The sequence below is a fragment of the Anopheles marshallii genome, chromosome X, assembly GCF_943734725.1.
Source record: "Anopheles marshallii chromosome X, idAnoMarsDA_429_01, whole genome shotgun sequence".
Lineage (NCBI taxonomy): Eukaryota > Metazoa > Arthropoda > Insecta > Diptera > Culicidae > Anopheles > Anopheles marshallii.
In genome coordinates, this window is record NC_071325.1 from 14558382 (window position 1) to 14579062 (window position 20681).

The window sequence follows — 20681 nt, forward strand, 5'->3', positions numbered from 1 at the left end:
GTTTACGAGCGGAGTAGAGTCTCGAGTGCCTAGAAATATCTTTCCTTCGTGCGATAGCAACTAGCCTTGAAGCTTTGACTGTAGCGGTAGAAACGAAAGAAAACATTCAAATATGCGAAACAGGTTCGCTGGTTCCTTTCCCAGCCGTCGCGTATACATGCTGTACACACAACGACCTCTACAATCATAACCTCACTCACAAGCAACTTAGGACCATGCAGGGACAGGGGGTCCCCTACCACACAATCAACAAACGCTTCGATCAACCTCCGCCTGCGAATAGCAGTGGAGTGAATTTTGTTTACATATTAATTAACTTTGAAGTAAGCGAAGTGGGCAAGATGACACATAACCTACAACCGGGCCGGTATGTATAGGCGGTCGATCTTTCGCTGATCATCGCAGATCGTTCGGTTTATTCGCAACGATAACATCTTGTGACCTTCTACACCGCGATCGATAAGCTGTTCCTGGAATAGTGGTACTACTCGTAACAGCGTTAGTTGCACTGAAAAAGCTAAACTCTCCCCAGCACCACAATAGTTGATCGCAGTGAAATCCACAATTTCGGTTATTCGCAACAGGAATTGCGTTTTAGATTATTGAAGCGCTGCGAAACGCCACACCGAAGGTGTGTTGCAGAAAGCAAAACATCTGGAAGTACCTGATGCGTTTTTTTCCTAGTCGAAACTACCAATGGGGAAGCGTTTCTATTTCTGGAAATTTAACAGTCGAGAGGCAGTGTTTTTATGCCAGTATAAAATTGCACTTCCTTTACAACCGCTGAGCATTGCGTCGCATTTAAACACGGTCTATTCAGTAAAAAGGTACGAACTGTTTTTTTTTACAAAACTATCTCGTTTTAGGTTTCACGTACCCCCCCAAGGTAAAACAAAGGACGGAAATTGCCGTCCACTCAACGACAGAATGGAGCGCGAAAGGCAGAAAGGAGATCCAGTGCACAGAAGGTTTACCCTGCTGGTTGGTTCCGTACTGGTGCTGCTGGCATGCGTCCAGCTAGCGGCTAGCTGCAACGAGATGGTGTGCGCTAGCATCGTGTCCAAGTGCATGCTGACGCAAAGCTGCAAATGCGACATGAAGAGCTGCACATGCTGCAAGGAGTGTGCCGAGTGTCTTAGCTATCTGTACACGGAATGCTGCAGCTGCCTGGAGATGTGTCCGAAACCGAACGAAACGTCCAACGAGCTATCGAAGCAATCACATATCGAAGATCTGGAGGGATTCCCGAACCTGTACGACGTGATCACGTCCGAGCAGGATGCGCAGGGCCGCTGGAAGGTGATCTCGTTCCCGATCGATATCGATGCGGCACTGTACGGTCCGAAGGGAGATGGTGCCACCAAATACGTTGTTCGTAAGTTAGATGCCATCCACCCGGTCCAGCGTGTTGACGATTAAAAGTAAATCCCGTTTTTATTTCCTTACTACAACCAGACTCAACAGATATGGATTTGAAGCAGAAGTATGAGGATCCGAATAAAATCACGGTCAACTGTACCGTCGCCTACCAGGCACAATGTATGTCGTGGAACAAGTGCAAAGAAAGTTGCCGTACAATGGGGGCCAGCAGCTATCGGTATGTATGGTGAAGTGAGAATTTCAATTTGCCCCCGGTATAACTTGATCTTCATCTTCCTTATCGATACCAGCTGGTTCCATGATGGTTGCTGCGAATGCATCGGTCAGTATTGTCTGAACTACGGCATCAATGAGTCGCGCTGTCGCGACTGTCCCGAGAACAAGGAGCACGATCTGGACGATTTTGCTCCCGAAGACGAACTGGACTATGGGGACGGTATGGGACCGCTCGATAATGCAGCCATAGAATCGACCAACATATGAATCGGGCTTGGACTACCGTTGCTCTGCCTCGTCCATCGCTATATTACCGAACACATCATATTCCGCCACTGAAGCGGACCTTGCATTTCATGTAGGTTAAGTCCATGCAAACTATTTTTTGTTTGTTTGTATTGTTTAACATACACAGATAAGAACTCTAAACACTCTGTCCGCAGAAGCGGGAAGTCCGAAGAAGCAAATCGAGAGCTGCTGTACATGCGAAATGTAGAATGATAATGTACTCACGGTAAGGCATCTATAACGCGATACGTCCTAGTTGCGGACGTAGCATAACGCGAAAGCTGCAGCGTTTTTATATTTAAAAAAAAAAACGAGTTAATCGTACTTGTAAAACTTAGAAGGGTAGCACACTAGTAGTAACGAAATGGTTGTATTGCATTGTATAAACAAAATCAACCTTCAGCAAACTTTCGCAACTTACGCTTGCCCAATTGCCACGACCACCGTTGTCGTGGCGAATTGTGGTCAATTTTAATACTGGTAGCTTTAAGCAATCTGGCAACATCACACTGTTAGCAGTCTCACATTTGTACGTTTGCCGACAACTGTGCATGGGTCGTTTTGCGCACCGCAGATGTCCAAATGCGGTCTTATTTAGTATCGTAAATGTTTATCGTAGAATTTAAGCGCAGCTATTATGTATGTGCGGGATGGGATTCGGTACGAAGTGGCACGTTGCGTCTGCGAGATGCGGCAGGCAATACGCTCGCCTGCTGGCAAGTATTTTACGCAGTAAGAATGCTTACTTATTACTTCCATTATAATTGACGATTTAAGAAATTGGTGTACAAAAAAAACGAAGCATACTCTTTTACCCATTTCATCTATTTATGGAAATACACATGTAACAATCTTCCAATGTATCGAAGGCAATGACTATCTGTTAATAAATACATTCTTTTCTACTCTATCTATAAGATTTTTTGTTATGTTAAGGGGGGGGGGGGGGGGTCTGACACAACCCATTATGGGGTTTGGAAACACAAACGGAAATGGTGGTCTTACTTGTGCCCGTCGTTCTAACACTAAATCAAAACGCAAGATGTCGATAAGCATGGATAACCTCGCAGCATGCGTAACTGAAATAACAGCTGCTAGAATTGGAAGCAATAGCGCAGTCTGTTGCCGGTTTCCACTGTTCCGTCCGGCAATACGATACGGGGCAAAAGACCCAACCATGTGACGGCACTATCGTACAACCGCGGTGCGACCCAAGAACGGAAGTGTTTGTTTTTTTTTTCTTTTCTAGTTATTACATTCATCTTCTCAGCCGCGGTTCACGATCGTTGCTTATGTTTATGTTCCTTCCAATAACGAGTCTTTTCCGAAAAATTATAAAAAACGTCGCGCCAACGTTGAGCCATATTGTTTTTGCTAGCCCGAAAGGAATTCGCTAACGAAAGCAAACGCGTTTGCGAACGCCTTCATGCTCTTAGAAACACATTTACTCTAGAAAGGAAAAAAAACACGTGTTGCTATCCATATGTAGCACGTGCTGTTTGAAATTGTAATGTTGCATGCAATGCAGTATCGTCGGAAGTATCTTTCCCTTTTGTACACACTATTGGGATAATTTCTTTAAAGTTCCATTGCGATACGTTTTAATTGAATAATTGGGCATACGGTGTTAAAATCATCTCACTTGCTAGTGACATTCGACATTAACGACATTAACAGCATTTTGCGTATCGCGCAAATGCCCTTAATTACTTCACCACATTGCGCAGACCTCGCAAGAATGAGGATTGCATTCCGTCAGTCCCTGGGAACAACCATTTATTACGTAACGCTGTTTGAGGAGCAGAGGGTCAACGGTCAACGGTTTGTACTACCGTTACAATTTGTTATATACAAGGAAGGAGGAGTTTGAGGAGGTGTTCAACATTTTGTTAGGAAACTATTTGTATTTATTTTTATATTTGTATTTATCAAGAATTAACTTCTTTGCAAGATTCTCTTACAAATTCATTGTAATCTATCTACTTGTTGGTATTCAAACTTCAAGTTTATCGGTCTTGTTACCTTGTGACATCCACTGAGATGTTGTTTATTTGGATTCAGGTGTATATCGTTACATGTCGACTAATAAGAGAAATATTGCGCTTGAGGAGCTCGAAACAGTCTCAAAAACCTCGAGCGTTTGAACAAATGCGACATCCATTAAACATCCGCTGGTACATATCCAAATTATTGTTAAAATTGAGAAAAAAATACATTGCCTTTTGATACATCCAAGAGGTATAGACATTTTTTTTTTCAACAGTAATGTGCTTAATAAAACTTTCAAAAAGAGTCATTCATGTGAATTTCAAATCAGAAATCGACTCTCGAAATATCTTGGGTTTCAATTCAAGATGAATTAGCATAAATGAAGTGACTATAATAACTATAGCAACAAATGTAGTTATGCTATCATCATATTTTTGAGCTTTTGAATCTGTGTTTTATCCGAAAAAAGGGTTGATCAAAAAATGGTACATACCAAGCGCAAAATTACTTCATCGTTTAATCGGAAGATCGGTGTAAACGACGAGACGATGAAAAACTATTCGTACAAAAAGGACATTGTCATATGAAATCCGTAAATTTTGAACTGCAGACAATCACCCAAATGAATGGGAGATAGTGCTGATAAATAAATTCGTTCACTTGTTACTGTACTTGTCTTGTTACTAATGAAAGGCAACGATTTGCATGAGTACTATGAAGCTGTACGCTACCGAGCTCGTTCTGATCGGCGAATGGGAATTGTTAATTCGTTTCGGATCTGTGATCGAAGTTTCTTCCAGAAATTGACTCCTTTATCAAGAACCTTGCCACGGTTTAGTTAACCTAATCCAGGAATGTTATGATAGATATATTGATAAAAGATATGGAATAGTTGAAAACAAACCTATAGCTGGAGAGGGCCATCCGCGACTCGGAGGTGAAAACTTCGGATACCATCAATGGCACCAGCAGGTGGCTCTGGGGGAAATGTAAAGTAATGTAATGGTGGCTATAGAGGCAGCTCGGTGGTTTATTGATAGCGCCGCTAGTCTTGACCACAGGACTGAGACAAAATCCCCCCACACCAAAACCAAACTCCCGTTTGCAGGACTTTATATTTCGTTTCACATTTGTTTACATTTGTTCAATTACGATGCTACTTCGTGGATTACTTTAATGATTAACAAAAAAACTAATGTTTTTTTTAATAAAGAGTGGTGGACAGGGGTCAAATGGTCATTTTTTGCGTTACGTAATAATTGGCTGAGCCTTCTACTGCTCTAATACTGAAACCATTTTTTTTTTTGCTGCCGTCTGGTGACCAGATTGGCGCGCATAATCACACAATCTCAACCTCAACTAATCACGCCGGCCTGTGGGTTCGTCTACAAGATGCCTCAAGCACATTGTACGCGCTTGCCTTGTTTGGCCCGCTTGCTTCTGCGACTGTTCCCATCTCTCGCTCATTTCAAGCGGAAAGCGTTGTACGCCCACGATCGTGGCGCTTGCCTCACCTCGGGAAGATTGTCGTTAGAAGTTCGCGTTCCGAGTCAGTCTGGCGGTAACGATCGAGCAGATCGGACGCAATTTCTGCTGTGTGACTGGCGCTGGTGCTTCGATTAGAGTGCGTGTGTATGTGATTTCGTGTTGTTGGTTAGTGGACATTTAGTAGCTTTGCTTGAGGGATCCTCAGAATAATTCTACACCCTAAGATCTCCACCGTAAGTTACTTTTTAGTGAATGATGCGTGAAATTAGTGGCGTGGCACGCTTCTTGATGTTCATTCTCGCTGCCATTCCTTCGATTTACACGTTCCTTTGCAAGTACACTGAGTACAAGTTGTGTTTTGTTAGTGACATGAAAGAAAGACACAAGTTTCCCTCTAGTAGTTGGTCAATGCAGAATATACAGCTTAAGATCAAAAACATCAAAACTGAAAAGCTAGAATTCTAGCACCGTATTATCGCGAATGGCGAACCAAACCGAGGCTTGCTTAAGTTACCATTCCCGGGTAACCTTCAATCAAACTGATAACCCCGCCGTCGAGTACTGCACGCACGAGTACATTGGACATTGGCTGACCGGTTGGAAGTTACGCCATTTCCGGAGGATGCGTGCACACTCATACATACGCAACACTTTATCGCCCAACGAGGTTCTACATTCAAAATTTTCGACCGCACTACGCAGGATGTTTTTTTCCTGCTGCAAACTACAAAACCTTTACCCCCTTTACAGCCCCGGTAGCAAAACGGTACAACAGAGATCCCATCGGCAGCATTGGATATTTCATCAATTCCTTGAAAGATCTTACCGTAAAGAGAGAGAGAGAGAGAGAGAGAGAGAGAGAGAGAGAGAGAGAGAGAGAGGGAGACAAAGAGAAAAGTGACGGGACGGCACAAAATAATGACGGTGGGCAGGATATTGAGCAGGGAAGTAAACCGAAAAAAAGCTGGCAAGCTGGTACGGATTGTTTACAGCACCGTAACCGAGGTGCTCGACGTTCGTCGTTATAAATAACCCACCATTTTTAAAACCTCTCCAGTACCGTGGAGGAAAACTGATGCCGGGAGGGGGTGGATGTAAGCGGATATGAATCCAGTGCATATGATGATTGCATTTCGATGCGAAAGGCAAGTAACCGGGGTGTGTTGAAGGGGTTCCTTACGGTTTTATGCCTGCAGCACTTTTCCAATACTTACGCCGAAGTGCAGCGCGATTGTAAGCGCAGCATGTTTTGATTTATTTGTTTCTCTCCGTGCTTTGAGAACAAATTGTTTAGTTTGCAAGCGCTTATCCAAACGAATCTATTTTTAAAATAATTTCGCCGTAAAGTTAGGAGCGATGAGGAAACTTCAATTGCCCGACAGTCCATTTCACTATGGATAATTCTGTTATCCACCAGACATTAGGCCAATGCTAGGGAGACAAAACAAAAATGGGAGAAAAAAAGAAAAAGTATTCATTAAACTAAAACCCATCTTGTTTTACGTCTCCCTTAACGCGCACTAAGCAAAAATAAAACAGAAGGAAATGTGCTTCGTGGTAAGTTGCCACTCTATAATCTGCATACACAGATTAAAACCGTGCCTCCGCTTGGACCTGCTCTTGTCAAATTCTCAACCAATCACGGCATCACAAGAAACGAGAGCTGCCGAACTCGTATGACATCAGCAGACAGCTAGAGGTCCGTTACGTGCTGCTTCCTGCCTTCCTTATTTCATACGCATTACACTCATTTTTATCAACCGCCACGCATTCAGCGCATTGGCCGTTCTAGCGCCAAGCACACTTCCGCCCTGGAAAGAACCCTTTGACACAGTTAAAGCGTATTGCTATTACACGTGTGCAATGAGCCGTGGCGGGCGTGAATAAACGGCGGAGAAAAGATTGTTGCTTGCGAATGCAGCTGGCAAGTGCGACTCCATCATCCTCATCATACTCGATGATCTCAGTGCGCTGGGCCAGTGGTTGTAAAGCATACGCTTCATGCTTTTCATCCCGTTTCGCACCAAATTATTTCACTCGAATAACATGTGCTTCACTCGGACACACGTTGCATGCGTCTGCGTGCCTGTTTTGTATCATGGTGGAAATGCTTCCTCGTTTGACTTTAAGTTTACCACCTCTGAAGATCATCCGATGAAGGTTTTTTTTTTTTTGCAAACAAGCCTCAAAACTAAATCTGAAACTGACCGACCCACACTACATTGTATCTGCCTTGCTGGTGTCGACGCAGGCACGGTTTATTGCCAGCGGAGATTGCATCATTTCGCTGCTTGTGCACGGCTCTGACCGGCACGGATAGTTTTACGATCTTAACCGATCTTAATTACCGGGACGAAGCGTATGCTGCTGGCAGATTTCTTATGCATGTGGCAAATAGCAAACGGACCATTTCTGTGTCCAGCATAAACTACGATACACAAACTCCTTTGTGTTGCCTTGTTGCTAGACACCAGACACAAGACAGTTCGCGTTGTTGTGGTGGTTTTTATCGTAGTGTACGTCCCCGCACGAGCGAGTTCTTCTGGAGACTAATTCTTGTTAGCGAAAGATTTGTATTGTTGAAGCAAGTAAAGTACAAAACAACTTGTAGAGTTGGAGGACGCTTGAAGTTTTTCTTTTTTAATTGTTCGAATACCCTTTTTGAATGTAGCGGACATCTTCCTGGTTTTATTTTTTTTAGCGTTGGGTGAAACAGATCTAAAATCATGCAGCGAAATTAGTCTTTAAACCAACTATGGATTTTTCAGATTCTTGAATCTTTTTATCTCCAAAGATCCATGAATACTCTAATGGACCTCTGAAACATCATGAATCACTAAATATTAAATTATCTTCAAAGACTTTTGACTTTTCACGCATTTTGAACTTTTAGTTACTGTAGAAGTAAGAGATTTTTTGGAGAAGCGTAAGCTATTAGAGTTACAGTAATCTTCACATTTCTTTTCAAAGATTTAGTAATCTTATAGTGCGGAAATGCCGTGGCTGATTTCCGGTGCGTGATCCCACTCGGACCTGTTAAAGTGTGAACGGTTTTATTATAGGTTCCCAATACACGTGTTGTCGTTACGAGGCGTTTCAGCAGAAGAGAATTGCTCTGGTCGTTTCCGCTGTTAACTGACACTTAGACCGTGACCTGTTTATGAACTACGTTTTACTACTTCTAACATCGTTGCATTATCCAACAGGCCCAGTGTTGTGCTTAATCAATCTTTCAAGAAGAGCCATTCAGAGGAATCTGTGGTGAAGAGTCATTCAAGTCATGGAATCGACCATCAAAAGATTCATGAACCCTCAGAGTAATGTCAAATCATGTTCTTGGAGGCCTAAAGTGGAATTGAAGATGAACTGATGATGTACAACCTCATAGGAGAAGCCTACAAATTTAGGATGATGAGATTCAGATTCATTCATACAGTGCCAAGATTCATTCAGATTCCCAAATCTTAATCAGCTTCACCCAACACTAATCTGGCCCAATTCCCAACTCTAACTTTCCAGCTATGGGAAAATAAAGTCGAAAAATGGTAAAACCAATCCGCTTGAAGTTGTGTTGCCGCTAGAGAAGCAGAAGTTCCATAGAACTGTGAAAAGCCTCTTTATGCTTCAAATGATTACTTACTGAACCCATCAATTAAATGTCTATTCTTCAAAGTTTCGCTAAACATATTACTAGTTTTGTTTTCTCAATTTTTCGCTTCTCGATCAGGGAGGGTTTGTCTGGCTATAAGTCTATAGCGTACGACGGGATGGCGATGAAGCAGCTGGTGCGACTAACGCTAGTAGCTGTGCTGGCATGTCTGGCCTTGGCACCACCGGTACACGCGGACGAGCTGATGGATGAGTTGCTGAACGATTTCGACGACGAAGACGAGGCGCTGCTGCGGCACATTGAGGCCAAGCACGTAAGCCGCGATTACGAACAGGAAGACCAGATGGCCCGGGAACTCGCTGCCCGCATTGCTGCCGAACACTACGGGCATGAGGGACAGGAGGAAGAGGGTGCTATGCTTGATGGCCAAGCACCGCGCCTGATCGACCCGTGCAAGGGCGTCCGGTGTGGTGCCGGCCGTGTCTGCAAGGCGAACATTGAGGAGCAACGTGGTGAGTGCGTCTGCATCCCCGAATGTCCCGCCGAGACGGATCCGCGCCGCAAGGTGTGCACCAACCGGAACGAAACCTGGGACTCGGCGTGCGAAGTGCACCGTCAGCGCTGCCTGTGTAACACGGCCGATCCAGCCTGCCGGCACATAGAGCTAAGCCATGTACACATCGACTACTACGGCACCTGTCGCGAGATGCCCGAGTGTAGCGAGAACGATCTGTCCGACTTCCCGCGCCGTATGCGTGACTGGCTGTTCAACGTGATGCACGACCTGGCGGTGCGCAACGAGCTGCCGGAGGCCTACATGGAGCTGGAGCACGAGGCCGAAACAAACATGACCAAGCGCTGGACGAACGCTGCGATCTGGAAGTGGTGCGAGCTGGATGGGCACCCGCACGACAATACCGTCTCCCGGCACGAGCTGTTCCCGATCCGGGCACCGCTGTTCGCACTCGAACACTGCATTGCACCGTTCCTGGAAAGCTGTGACCCGAACCGGGACCACCGCATCTCCCTGCAGGAGTGGGGCAAATGTTTGGAGCTGGAGGAGGAAGATTTGACGGCGCGTTGTGCGGAAATTTCCAAGGAGGAGGACCAAAACTCGTCCGACCCCCACGATGCATTCGTTTAGTACGAAGATATCCTCCCCAATTCCACCTGTTTGCTTCCTATCCTCCGTCTAATTCCAGTCCCACGGCGTACGGGCTGATGTTATGACCAGATCCGCAAGAATACTGGAAGTCTATCCAACGATGCGTGATCCTCGGACAGCCAGCCCTCTGCTGCTGCAACCAACCGTACGCCAGTATATATAGCAATCTTCCTCACAGGCTAAGAGCCGTTCGTGCTTCTTGACACCGATTTCCCTTTAGTAAAACTAATCCAATCCTAATATCCGTTCCGAAGGCGTGTGATTATTGAAGGTGGGACGAGTCTTCTGATAAGAAGCGCACACTACCTGCAACTCCAATTTCTCCAACAACCCTACACTAACCTGTCCCGCAGGGAAATTGTAGGGTTCTACTGCGAATTCATTTAGAAGCTGCCTGTCTTTCGATCACATGGAGCGTGTGCCTGGAAAATTGCCGTTCCCCGTGTCCCTGTTTGAATAAAAAAAAAACGGACCTCGTATTGCGCTCTCACCTTCAAACATCCTGATGCATTAATGACCTAACGACTAATGGTGCTGCTTCAATAAATATGTCCGAAAAGCGATCCTACATTTTAAGGAATTCATCGAAGCGAATCGAAGTCCTTGTCGTTAATTACTTTGGAGAAGATGCATTGTTGTTCTGGGTACAAATTCTAGCAAGTCCGTGAAAACTGAGAACTCAACTACTGGTAGAAAATCTTCTACATGTATTCTGCAGCTGTTGTACACATGAGATGTGACGTTTTTGTATTAAAGGCATTTCAGCAGATTTTAGGTTACTAGAGTAGATATATTAATTGTTATTAGAAATGGGTAAGAAATCTTACTGATCAAGGCTGGCCATTAATCTGTGGAAAATTCTCTCTTCTTGGCGTAAACAACTATTCTAATAAGCCATTTCTGGCTAGCTAGACTTAATGTTACCACGTAGCTGGATAGTCAGTCCTTGCTACGGGGGATTGGTCCAAATAGGATTTTGGAACGGTCCTGTCATGTGACGGCCAGCGCCACTGACAATACACCGGGCTGTGAGGAATTGATTATTGCTGATTGCTGTCTATTTAAAACTTTTCAACTGACTTGATTTCGATCTTGTAACTTCAACTAATCCAATCTACTTCTGAATTTGCAAACTATCGAGACGACTTTGGCTATGTCGTATACGAAGACACTCACGAAATGAGACATACCAAATTCAAAACTCTTGTATGTTCGGTTGAAGGCGGTGCATACCATATTTAACGAATAAAATTGTCTAAAACTAGTACGATAACTACCCCATTTATTTCGCTAAGAGTCAGGTTTCTGGCCGGCGCAGAAAATTTGGCGGAGCTAAGTAGAGCTGGATTCTATTCCAGAACCGATGATGGAAATCAATTCTTTCGCTTCGATCTCCGACGAGGAAGTTCTTCCGCGTGCTATGAAGTAGCCAGTAATCGTGTAGTAGGGAAGTAAAACGTTGTCTGGGACCCAATTCCCAGCATTAGGAAGGTTAAATAAAAATAGGTTCCAACTCCGGTTGGAAACCCTAAAAATCCAAAGTAAAATATTGTTTCTCCTCTGTTCCCTATTGTCTTTCTTTTGGTTTGTCGGAGGAGAGAATCTTCATAGAGAACCCACGTCCTAAAGGACGCCTGCTCGTATGCAGGAGGCACCACACCCAGGGAACTGCCCGATTCGCCGGAGCGCCTACGGACTAAAAACTCCTCAGGCCTCAGAACCTATGTCGGATGGTCCGTTAAGACAATACGTCAGCGATAGGCCTGCTTGGGTACATTTGTATACTTGCACGAAGTTAACAAAACCCCCACGGCGCCGCGCGATGACATTGGTTAGATGTCAGGCGTTCGAGATGATCACGAAATCAGCAAGGACAGCTACGCATGGCAACTATCAGTGCATCAGTCTACTCCCCTCGTGTTTGGCAAGGTAAGATCCACGTATAGACTAGAGGTTGGAGGTTGTTAAGCCCCCAATGCCTCAAAGTCACGCTTCATCATACCTACAACACTAGTCTATGCTGCAGTGGCGGGATTGCCCACATGGCGTTCCCCTACAGCGGGCGCATACTACGGTGCCTATGAGCCGAGAACTGCCCACAAGGGGCTGAAAACAGCCTAAAGTATTCAACTTAGACACCGATAGTACGTTTGCCACAGAATACAGCAGCCAACTAGCACTTGTTGACTTCTAGACGTGTCCATCCGGGATGTGACCACGTCAGCGTTCGACTGCCGGGGGTGTATCTGTGACCACGTCCTTTGCCATCCAACTACTGCGTGTGGCTAACTGTGAAGACTTTAGGCGGTCAACAACTGTACGTGGATCCGGAGGATCGGGCCAGCCTCACCATCACTGGACCCGTCACTCCCTACAGCGTTTAGGCCATTCGTCTCACCGTTGTTAGCTTTGGTCACTGACACCGATGACAACTTTCGAAGGTTTCACAGCAGTAGTTTTCACGCGTTCGCCTCATGGAAATCAAGGTCATTGCTGCTTGCGCGAGACTCCGGATAACTAGTCCATATGGAGTACTCGCTGGCACGTATGCTGGAGATACGGCGCATTGGCACACAAACAGGCCGCGCTTATCCCCAATGTTGCATCGGCCTCTAGTGACTGAGGAGGTGGTGCTAAGTCACAGGCGTTCGAACAACAAGACACAAGACATCCATGTTCCTGCTCCCGGCTGGAGCCATGATATGGCCGACATAAAGGAACTGCCCAACTGAACCTTTATGTTTTTGGCCCCTCTCGTATGGGACACACGGATTTTAGGTTTGGCCAGAACTACATCCATCTCCTATGCATCTCGCGGTCCCTTTGCAGACACAACGGATTTTAGGCTTGACCTTCGGTGGTAGGGGTGAACACCACCAGGTTCCTAGACATCTCGCGTCCTGCAGCCTTCTCAATTAGTTAAGAAACACTGAGTTAGTGAGATCCAGTGTATTCGTATTTAGCAGCGCCACGGGAAGACTTGAGACAGGACTTGCCGGTGACAACTCGTGTTAGGTATCAGATCGTACGAGCAAATCACCGAAGGAGGTGTTGTCGCACCACCCCTGCCTCTGTTCCCTATTTTAAGTAAGTTGAATTAACAAAAAGATACATAATAACATTCTTTTTTCCATTCGTGGGGTCGGATTCCATGATTTGGACCATCTTTTATGGTACTGCGTGGAATTCGAAACCGCCAGACCCTCCTTGATAGGAGCAGTCGAATCCAGCGGTAGAATCCCGGATACACCGATTCGAGATGTTTTGGCTGGCAGGGACATGAAATACATGAGGCTGATCTTTCGCTTCGCCAGGGACAACGGTCTTATCCTATAAATCCCATCCTTATTTCCCCGTGTATCCTTTCGCTCCCCATCCTTTGTTATTCGTTGTCGTTGTCCTTGTGAATTGATGTTTTTTGCAGTGCCATTTTTAAACCGTTGAGGAAACAGTCGCCTTTGAGGACAACACCAAAGCCAAAAAAGGCAAAGCAAAAGGGAGGCAGACTAGACAGGGTGTTTTGTATCGTCCAGTCTGTGTACATTTGTTTGTTTTGTTTCAGTCACGTCATGGCCCGTCGAATAATGTCCCGTCCCGTCGAAAAATGTCGAACACAGGAGGTTGTTCCCGAAAAGACCGACGCCATAGCACATGAGCCACACCACAAGCAATAGCTCCACAACCACAACAATAACTACAATAACATCACCGGACCTAGACCATCACACAAAACAATAGGACAAACAAAACGAACAACCACAATAGTACAAAACCCAAAACGACACAAAACCAACATCCACCATACACCTACAACCAATCCAACCGAGTATGCCCGGGATAAGGCATTTCGCAAGGAGGAAATGCCTTGTAAAATTTGAAAAAAATTATATAAACTCAACACTTTGTTGATAATACGGCAAACGCCGTCATCATGTAAGAAATAAATAAATAAATAACATTCTTTTTTCACATCGTACAAAAAAAACCCCTATCCATCATCCACATTTCGTAAGGATAAATTGTTGGCAAATTCTCCGTTCGAAAACCCTGTCTTTGCGCTTTACCTGCAGCGCACCAAGCCTGCCGACCGTTACGAGTTTATGTTGAATTTTAAACCAGGGTTGCCTGATGAACAGCTGCCTTGCATATCTGCCAAACGCTCGATTGCTACCCTTGGTATGTTTGGTGTGCGTGAACACCGCGTAACACGTAACACAACTCACTTACTCACACAAACGAGCATTTGCTACGCCTGACACAGCATAAAGTGCTGACACAGAATATATGTGCGATCGATGGTGCAGCGATTAGTGATGTGCGCTCCGGAGCGCACCAACTGCTCCGAACAGACAGCTCCAGAGCCGGTTCCGAACCCACGGCTCCGAACCAACTGTTCAAATGTCTCTGGCAAACAATAAGGCCCCCAGTTTCCCTCGCTGAGTGTTTTAGAAAATTATTCACCTTCCCTCCTCCCTTCTTCCTTTACCACCACCATCCTCCTTCTCTCTTCTCGTCCACCCTCATTCATCTTCGCTTCTCCACCTTCCCTCATCCCCATTCCAATCATCCCCTATCACCATCATCTCTCTCCTCCTCTTCATCATCATCACCCGCATCTTCGGGGATTCAGAACCGGTTCCGGAACCGTGGGTTCGGAGCTGTGGGTTCGGAGCTATGGGTTCGGAGCTGTGGGTTCGGAGCCGTAGGTTCGGAGCTGTTTTCCCATCACTAGCGGCGATGCTAGTGCGAAAGGGAGAGAGCATTGCAATACGCGAGACCTGTGGCTGTATTGGTGGAACCATCCTTCCGGGAAGCCAGGAAAGCAAACCACGAATTTTGCTCGGAAGCATCAGTTCAGTTTCTTCAGTTTCTTCATTAAGTCGTACCCAAACAGGACGAAAGCGAAATTGCTCAGTGTTAGTGCTGCTCTAAAACAAGAAAAAGGTGAAGAAAAGTGTTTCCATTAAACCACGCTAAAAGCATAATATTTGTGTTTTTACTGCATTTTTATATGCCAAAAAAACACGACTTTGCTTCTGTTTCCAACTTTTTTTTCTTACTGCGCTCTAGAGGTGTCAATGTATTGTCGCACGGCCTGACCTTACGACTTGGAAGAATCGTATGTCATTCTGACAAAACGGCGCGATTCAATAAATAGTTTTATATGAAAACAAACGTTGTGTTTTCCTGGTTCAGTTAATGCTTGTGGTAAATGCAAAAAATGTTCTAAATAAGAGGAACGCTATGTTACACGAACTTATGTGCTTCATCGCACCATTTTCCTTCGCACATATCGTGCAACCGAAGCGACGCCATCATACCGAACTCTAATGGTATCTCTTTCCTTTTTCTTTCCCCTCTCTTTTTTCTTTGCTTCTGCAATTCAGCGCGTGTTCTTGGTAGCCTTCGATTATTACGGTGAAAAACTTCTGTAACAGCTAAACTAAAGCAATGGTAAGTGTTTTTTTTTCCTACGCGCTACGTTTTAGTTGCCACCCATTGTACGGAATATCGTCGATCAAACGTCTCAATCCACAACCTCCTCAAGCCAAATCTATATGGAGTGCGTATGTGCTGTTCGTCATATCAACATCCAAATCCCGCGCTCCGGGAAAGTTGTGTTGTATGCGGTGTTTCCCGACAAAGGCGCAGAAAACCACAATATTATACCCCCGGTTGAGCCTTCCTAGCATTCGATGTGCAGCAAAAACGTAAAATCGATACTGGGATGTGCTCCCAACTGTTTTGTGGCCGCTCGAAAGAAATACGCGTTTATTAAAGCGAGTTGACTAGTTCGCTTGTGTGTGTCCCGCGATTATGCGACCACATAACCTCAACTTACGCAGCGCGGGACGCGCGCGTACATTTTGCTTATCTGTCCATTTGTTGTACATTTTCTCTAATGGCTAGGATTTTATTGTCTTTTTGTGATTCTAATTGTTTTTTTTTTCTCTACAGGCTGGCGGCAAAGCAGGCAAGGATTCTGGAAAAGCAAAAGCCAAGGCAGTGTCGCGTTCTGCGCGAGCTGGATTGCAGGTTAGTATTTTTGGCGGGAGATACCCCATTTTTTTCACGCGTACTGTGACAAACGCGACGGACCAATTCCAAAATGGTTCTCTTGTGTGCATACGTTGCCTTGTATTGTATAGCGTGTGCGTGTGTTTGTGTGTGAGTGTGTGTTGTCTGAAACGCGCGCGCTGTCATTACAAAGATAATATGTTCACGTACTTCCGAACGATGTTGACCCATTTTTTTTCCTTTAGAACGAATGGAAAACAATCTTTTGCATTTTTATTAATTTTTTTATGTAATTGCAGTTCCCTGTTGGGCGTATACATCGCCATTTGAAAAACCGAACGACAAGCCATGGACGCGTTGGTGCTACCGCTGCCGTATATTCGGCTGCCATCCTAGAATACCTCACTGCTGAGGTGAGTACAAAATTGCAGTGGAGTACCGATTATCCTGGTGCCATTTTGGGGTGCCTAATAATGTGTGCCTCTCGGAAATAACAGTTCTCAAGGAAATTTGTCGGTCGCTCCACTGTACCTCACTTACTATAGAGACTAAAACCGTCGAACCTTCAAAAATACTAACACCAAAAAAAAAGATTGTGAAATTCTGGATCAAAATCTAGAAAAGTTACAATATACTTTTCATTCCTGCTACGCAAGGAATACATTCTAGCTTCGGCTAGACATATGTTAACATTGATATGATACAAAAAAGAATAGCATGATCCCATAGCACTTTATTCTAGTCAGCTTTATATCTGAAGTTTATAGAAGTATACCCTGATATGTTAACTGGTATTCATACCTTATTGATTCTATGATAAATTTAAAAATAATAAACTCAATTTTCGCTGTACAATTAAGTCTAGTTTATTATACATGGAAGACTTAACCTATTGGGTCGTTGCGATTATCAGAAGAAACATAATGAATCAGGTCGATCATGAGAACGTTACGTATCAATAGTCACGGAAAGCCCACAATGGAAGACTTCTTTAAGTTGTAGTGTATTATTGAAAAAGCATAGAGAAATAATACAATTTAATTTAAGATTCTGGGCAGAATAAAATAACGTTTACCTGTTTTCAAAAATTTGGCACCAAAGCCCTCCAAGCCCTCGAAGAATCGAAAAGGAAAGTCATCGGATGTAATTCATGCGTTGCAATACAATGTATTTAGAATATTTCATTCACTAGCAGTCATGCTACATGGTAAAATGAAGTCTAGTAATTTTCATTTTGCGAAGACACCAGATTTTTTCTATCAGGCCTTTTGCTGCTGATCAAAAATTTTAGAATACAGATTATAAAAATGGTTAGCGCCTGGTTCTACTACCCGAAATCGTATTATGTGCTTTACAATGCTTTACAAGTTTTGACAGCTTTCCGTTAATCTGGTAGCTAATTAAGCCAATAATTACTGTTTGTGTTGTCTGTTTGAAAAATGAGCTTTAACGAAAGGAAAGCTTTCAAACACACTGTCTAGAATTTGTATTCTCTAACACAAACGGATACCCATATTTGTCAAACTGTTTTCCGTCAGCTAATTGCAATGGAAAATCTCCAAACTCGCTTGTTGTTGAGTTATTTTACTTTGCGAATCTGAATGTGTATTTATAGATATACATATACATGAGTGTGCTAGTTGCTGGTGTGAACTGTTGCAGTTGATTCAGCTGTAGCGGGTGGTACTTTTGTCGATGTTGCAAATCTAATGTGGTGGATACTGTGACCGCTGTGAATGGCAATAGTAAGATAAGCTGATGCACTGCCAAGCGCATCCGTTATGCGAACAACAGCAACAGCAGCAGAATCCATTTAGCAAAGTCTTATTCCAACAGTTCCTTAGATGTAAGCGCTTTTGCTCTTACCGGTGGATACTTTGACTAAATGTCATTGCACCACCTTCATCTGATACAACTTACTATCTCTGTCGGACCTTTTCGTTTACTTGATATATTTTTTCAAATTCAAAATTAAGATTTAATTCGTTTAGGTCGCAGTATTTGAAATAATACCGCAAGAATCATATGTGGAACAAAACCACGACCAGAATCAGTGCAACCACAGAACCCATTCTATGCGGTGCCTTTTCTATTTTCTCTCTGGGAATGTTCCAAGGTTTAAAAACTTGCTGTTATGCATTGAAAAAACACCAAAAACCTTTCTAAATCATACAAATATTATTAATTGAATGACATTATGTGCAGTATACAAAGGGTGCAAAGGTCTTAATTTGAAAATAAAGCTTTTCTCCGCTTTTAAATATAAAGCTCTTGTAGTTTTGTCTCAAATCAACGAAGCCAAAAACCTCCCGATTCAAAAATGTTTTCATATTGGCAAACTGTTTTCCGTTTGTTTTGTATAACTTTTTGTCAAACAATTTTGTTTGTCATAGATAATTGGCCCTATGGTTAACATAGTGCATAGCAATATTCAACGCAAAGCTAATTTAGATATGTAAACACTTCTTCAATAATCACAGAGTACACTTCACTCTACTTCAAGTAGGGTAGTTCTTCCCATGTATAATAATCCCCTTTATTTGAATTTGATTGTTTTTCAACGAAAAACGGAGTTTAATATACCCTAAAGTACGGTGAATTAGATTGAGCCAATCACGAGGCGACAAACGACCGGTTTATAAACCAAACTCTTTTCAACGCTAGAAGATGTAAGTCCAATTGCTACACATTCCAGATAACACACTATCAAACAACTATCTATACTAATCGATGGCATCGATGGCATGATCTGGTTGATCAGCAGTGTCAGGAGATCGATAAGATAAAAAAATAGCCTAATCCGTTTTTTGCCTCAATAGATAGATCAAATCTCGACAAGGTATTCGAGATCTTGCAAAAAAAAAACTGAAATAAATAGATAGCAACGAAAATTTACTTGCGCATACATACCATCTGATGTAATTTACCTGTAATGTTTATACTTTATTTTCCAGGTTTTGGAATTGGCTGGCAACGCCTCGAAGGATCTCAAAGTGAAGCGAATCACACCACGGCATCTGCAGCTGGCAATTCGTGGTGACGAAGAATTGGATAGCTTGATTAAGGCAACGATTGCCGGTGGTGGTGTCATTCCTCACATCCACAAATCCCTGATTGGCAAGAAGGGTGGACCCGAATAAGGAGGATCCAGTATGGTGGTGCGCTGGATGCTCACTATTATACTGTATACTGAGCGTATTTTTTTTTAACCAAGTACTGATAAGCGGCGAAGAGAGCATTTTTTTATTATTTTTTTTACTGTCCTAAAGCATGGGCACAGAAATCACGCAAAACGCCGTTGTTAGTTTGCATGTATGTAACGATCGAGCGAAAACGTGGTGGACCGCTCAATCATCTTAGCACATATTTATAACTAGTGATGTTTAAACGATCGTGTTAAAGATGTTCTGGCACTGTATTCTACGTATTTTTTGTGCTTCAGAAATTAGTTTTTGTATAGTAGGATTCCTCCATCGTTTTGTTTTTTTTATGCATCACCCTACCTCTTTTCGTCGAAATAAATGCATTTTCTCCTAGATTTTGCTTTCTCATGAGCATCCTAACTTAGACGATAGGTTTGCAATCAATTCCAAGACAAAAGCAAACATATAAACATACATTAATGCAAATAGAACTAGAACACAATTGCGGTTGAACACCTAGGCACAGATTTCTCGAGTCGCACATTTTGGACTGTACAAAACAATTAGACGAAAAGCAAAATATAGAAAAAACAACAACGGGAAAATAAGCTATTATTAGACTTCCTGAGACACAAATCACTCGTTACGCTCTGAACAGGAGGACTAACAGAAAACTAATCTTGTAAATTAAACAAAGATTGTCATACAAGTATATCCCTTATAATACTATATTATCAATGAACGATACTGTTCGCTACTATCGTGTAACTTTGGAACAAACCACATATAAACAAGCCTACGGACGGCTGGACAAAACATAAATCTCCACCGTGATGCAAAAGCGTGCGACCAACAACTCCAATGTATGAGGTCCTCGAAGTTTGTAATAGACAGCCCTAGGGTATCAGTTATATATCAATCGAAATACTAAAAAAAAAATACGTTTTGAAAACAATGCGACGGTGCAGAAGTACGTGCGTGCGTACATCTAGAATCAGTTAATAAGCCAATTTTACGAAATGGAGAGTAGTCCGTTGGTCGTGCCTGCGAGAGATCTCATTTTTCAGATGAGAGTGAGGGAGAGGATAGAAGGGAGTATGTTCGTCAGAGAATTCCAGGATTCCCAACACGAAGTCTCGTCTCCCGCAACAGGAAAGCACCGGAATACTTCACTTAACAACAGTACAGATTCAATGGTTTACACATTCATTGTCAGTTAACTTTTGTAAGCTTTTTAGCGTACAAATAAAGAAATCGATAATCGTATGGACAGCTGAGCGTTGACTTTGGTGTGCTAACTATTATATATTCGTGTTCGAACGCAGCAGTCAGTGCATTGATGGAACTGGCACCGTAATTGAGCACACATTTCTTTATACTGAAA

The 20681-nt window shown here is 43.4% G+C and overlaps 3 protein-coding genes across 3 annotated transcripts; all 3 read left to right on the top strand.

The window, feature by feature from the left end:
* The first annotated feature begins 927 nt into the window (after positions 1-927).
* LOC128710447 (protein twisted gastrulation-like) lies at positions 928-1863 on the top strand. The gene is made up of 3 exons (XM_053805503.1): positions 928-1375; positions 1465-1597; positions 1671-1863. Exons 1-3 carry the CDS (start codon positions 928-930, stop codon positions 1861-1863), a joined length of 774 nt encoding a protein of 257 aa, XP_053661478.1.
* A 7265-nt stretch (positions 1864-9128) lies between these two features.
* Positions 9129-10115, top strand: LOC128718958 (SPARC). The gene has a single exon (XM_053812579.1). The coding sequence runs from the start codon at positions 9129-9131 to the stop codon at positions 10113-10115; it is 987 nt and encodes a 328-aa protein (XP_053668554.1).
* A 1857-nt stretch (positions 10116-11972) lies between these two features.
* On the top strand, positions 11973-19294 carry LOC128710457 (histone H2A.V). The gene is made up of 4 exons (XM_053805515.1): positions 11973-12065; positions 16095-16172; positions 16454-16567; positions 19109-19294. Exons 1-4 carry the CDS (start codon positions 11973-11975, stop codon positions 19292-19294), a joined length of 471 nt encoding a protein of 156 aa, XP_053661490.1.
* Positions 19295-20681: the final 1387 nt, after the last annotated feature.

Excerpts from the sequence above, each read along its gene's own strand:
- LOC128710447 (XM_053805503.1), top strand. The coding sequence starts at position 928 with ATGGAGCGCGAAAGGCAGAAAGGAGATCCAGTGCACAGAAGGTTTACC. Across the intron at positions 1,376-1,464 it reads TGCCACCAAATACGTTGTTC|ATATGGATTTGAAGCAGAAG; the intron begins GTAAGTTAGATG and ends CAGACTCAACAG. Across the intron at positions 1,598-1,670 it reads ATGGGGGCCAGCAGCTATCG|CTGGTTCCATGATGGTTGCT; the intron begins GTATGTATGGTG and ends TATCGATACCAG.
- LOC128718958 (XM_053812579.1), top strand. The coding sequence starts at position 9,129 with ATGGCGATGAAGCAGCTGGTGCGACTAACGCTAGTAGCTGTGCTGGCA.
- LOC128710457 (XM_053805515.1), top strand. The coding sequence starts at position 11,973 with ATGTCAGGCGTTCGAGATGATCACGAAATCAGCAAGGACAGCTACGCA. Across the intron at positions 12,066-16,094 it reads CTCCCCTCGTGTTTGGCAAG|GCTGGCGGCAAAGCAGGCAA; the intron begins GTAAGATCCACG and ends TTTTCTCTACAG. Across the intron at positions 16,173-16,453 it reads CTGCGCGAGCTGGATTGCAG|TTCCCTGTTGGGCGTATACA; the intron begins GTTAGTATTTTT and ends ATGTAATTGCAG.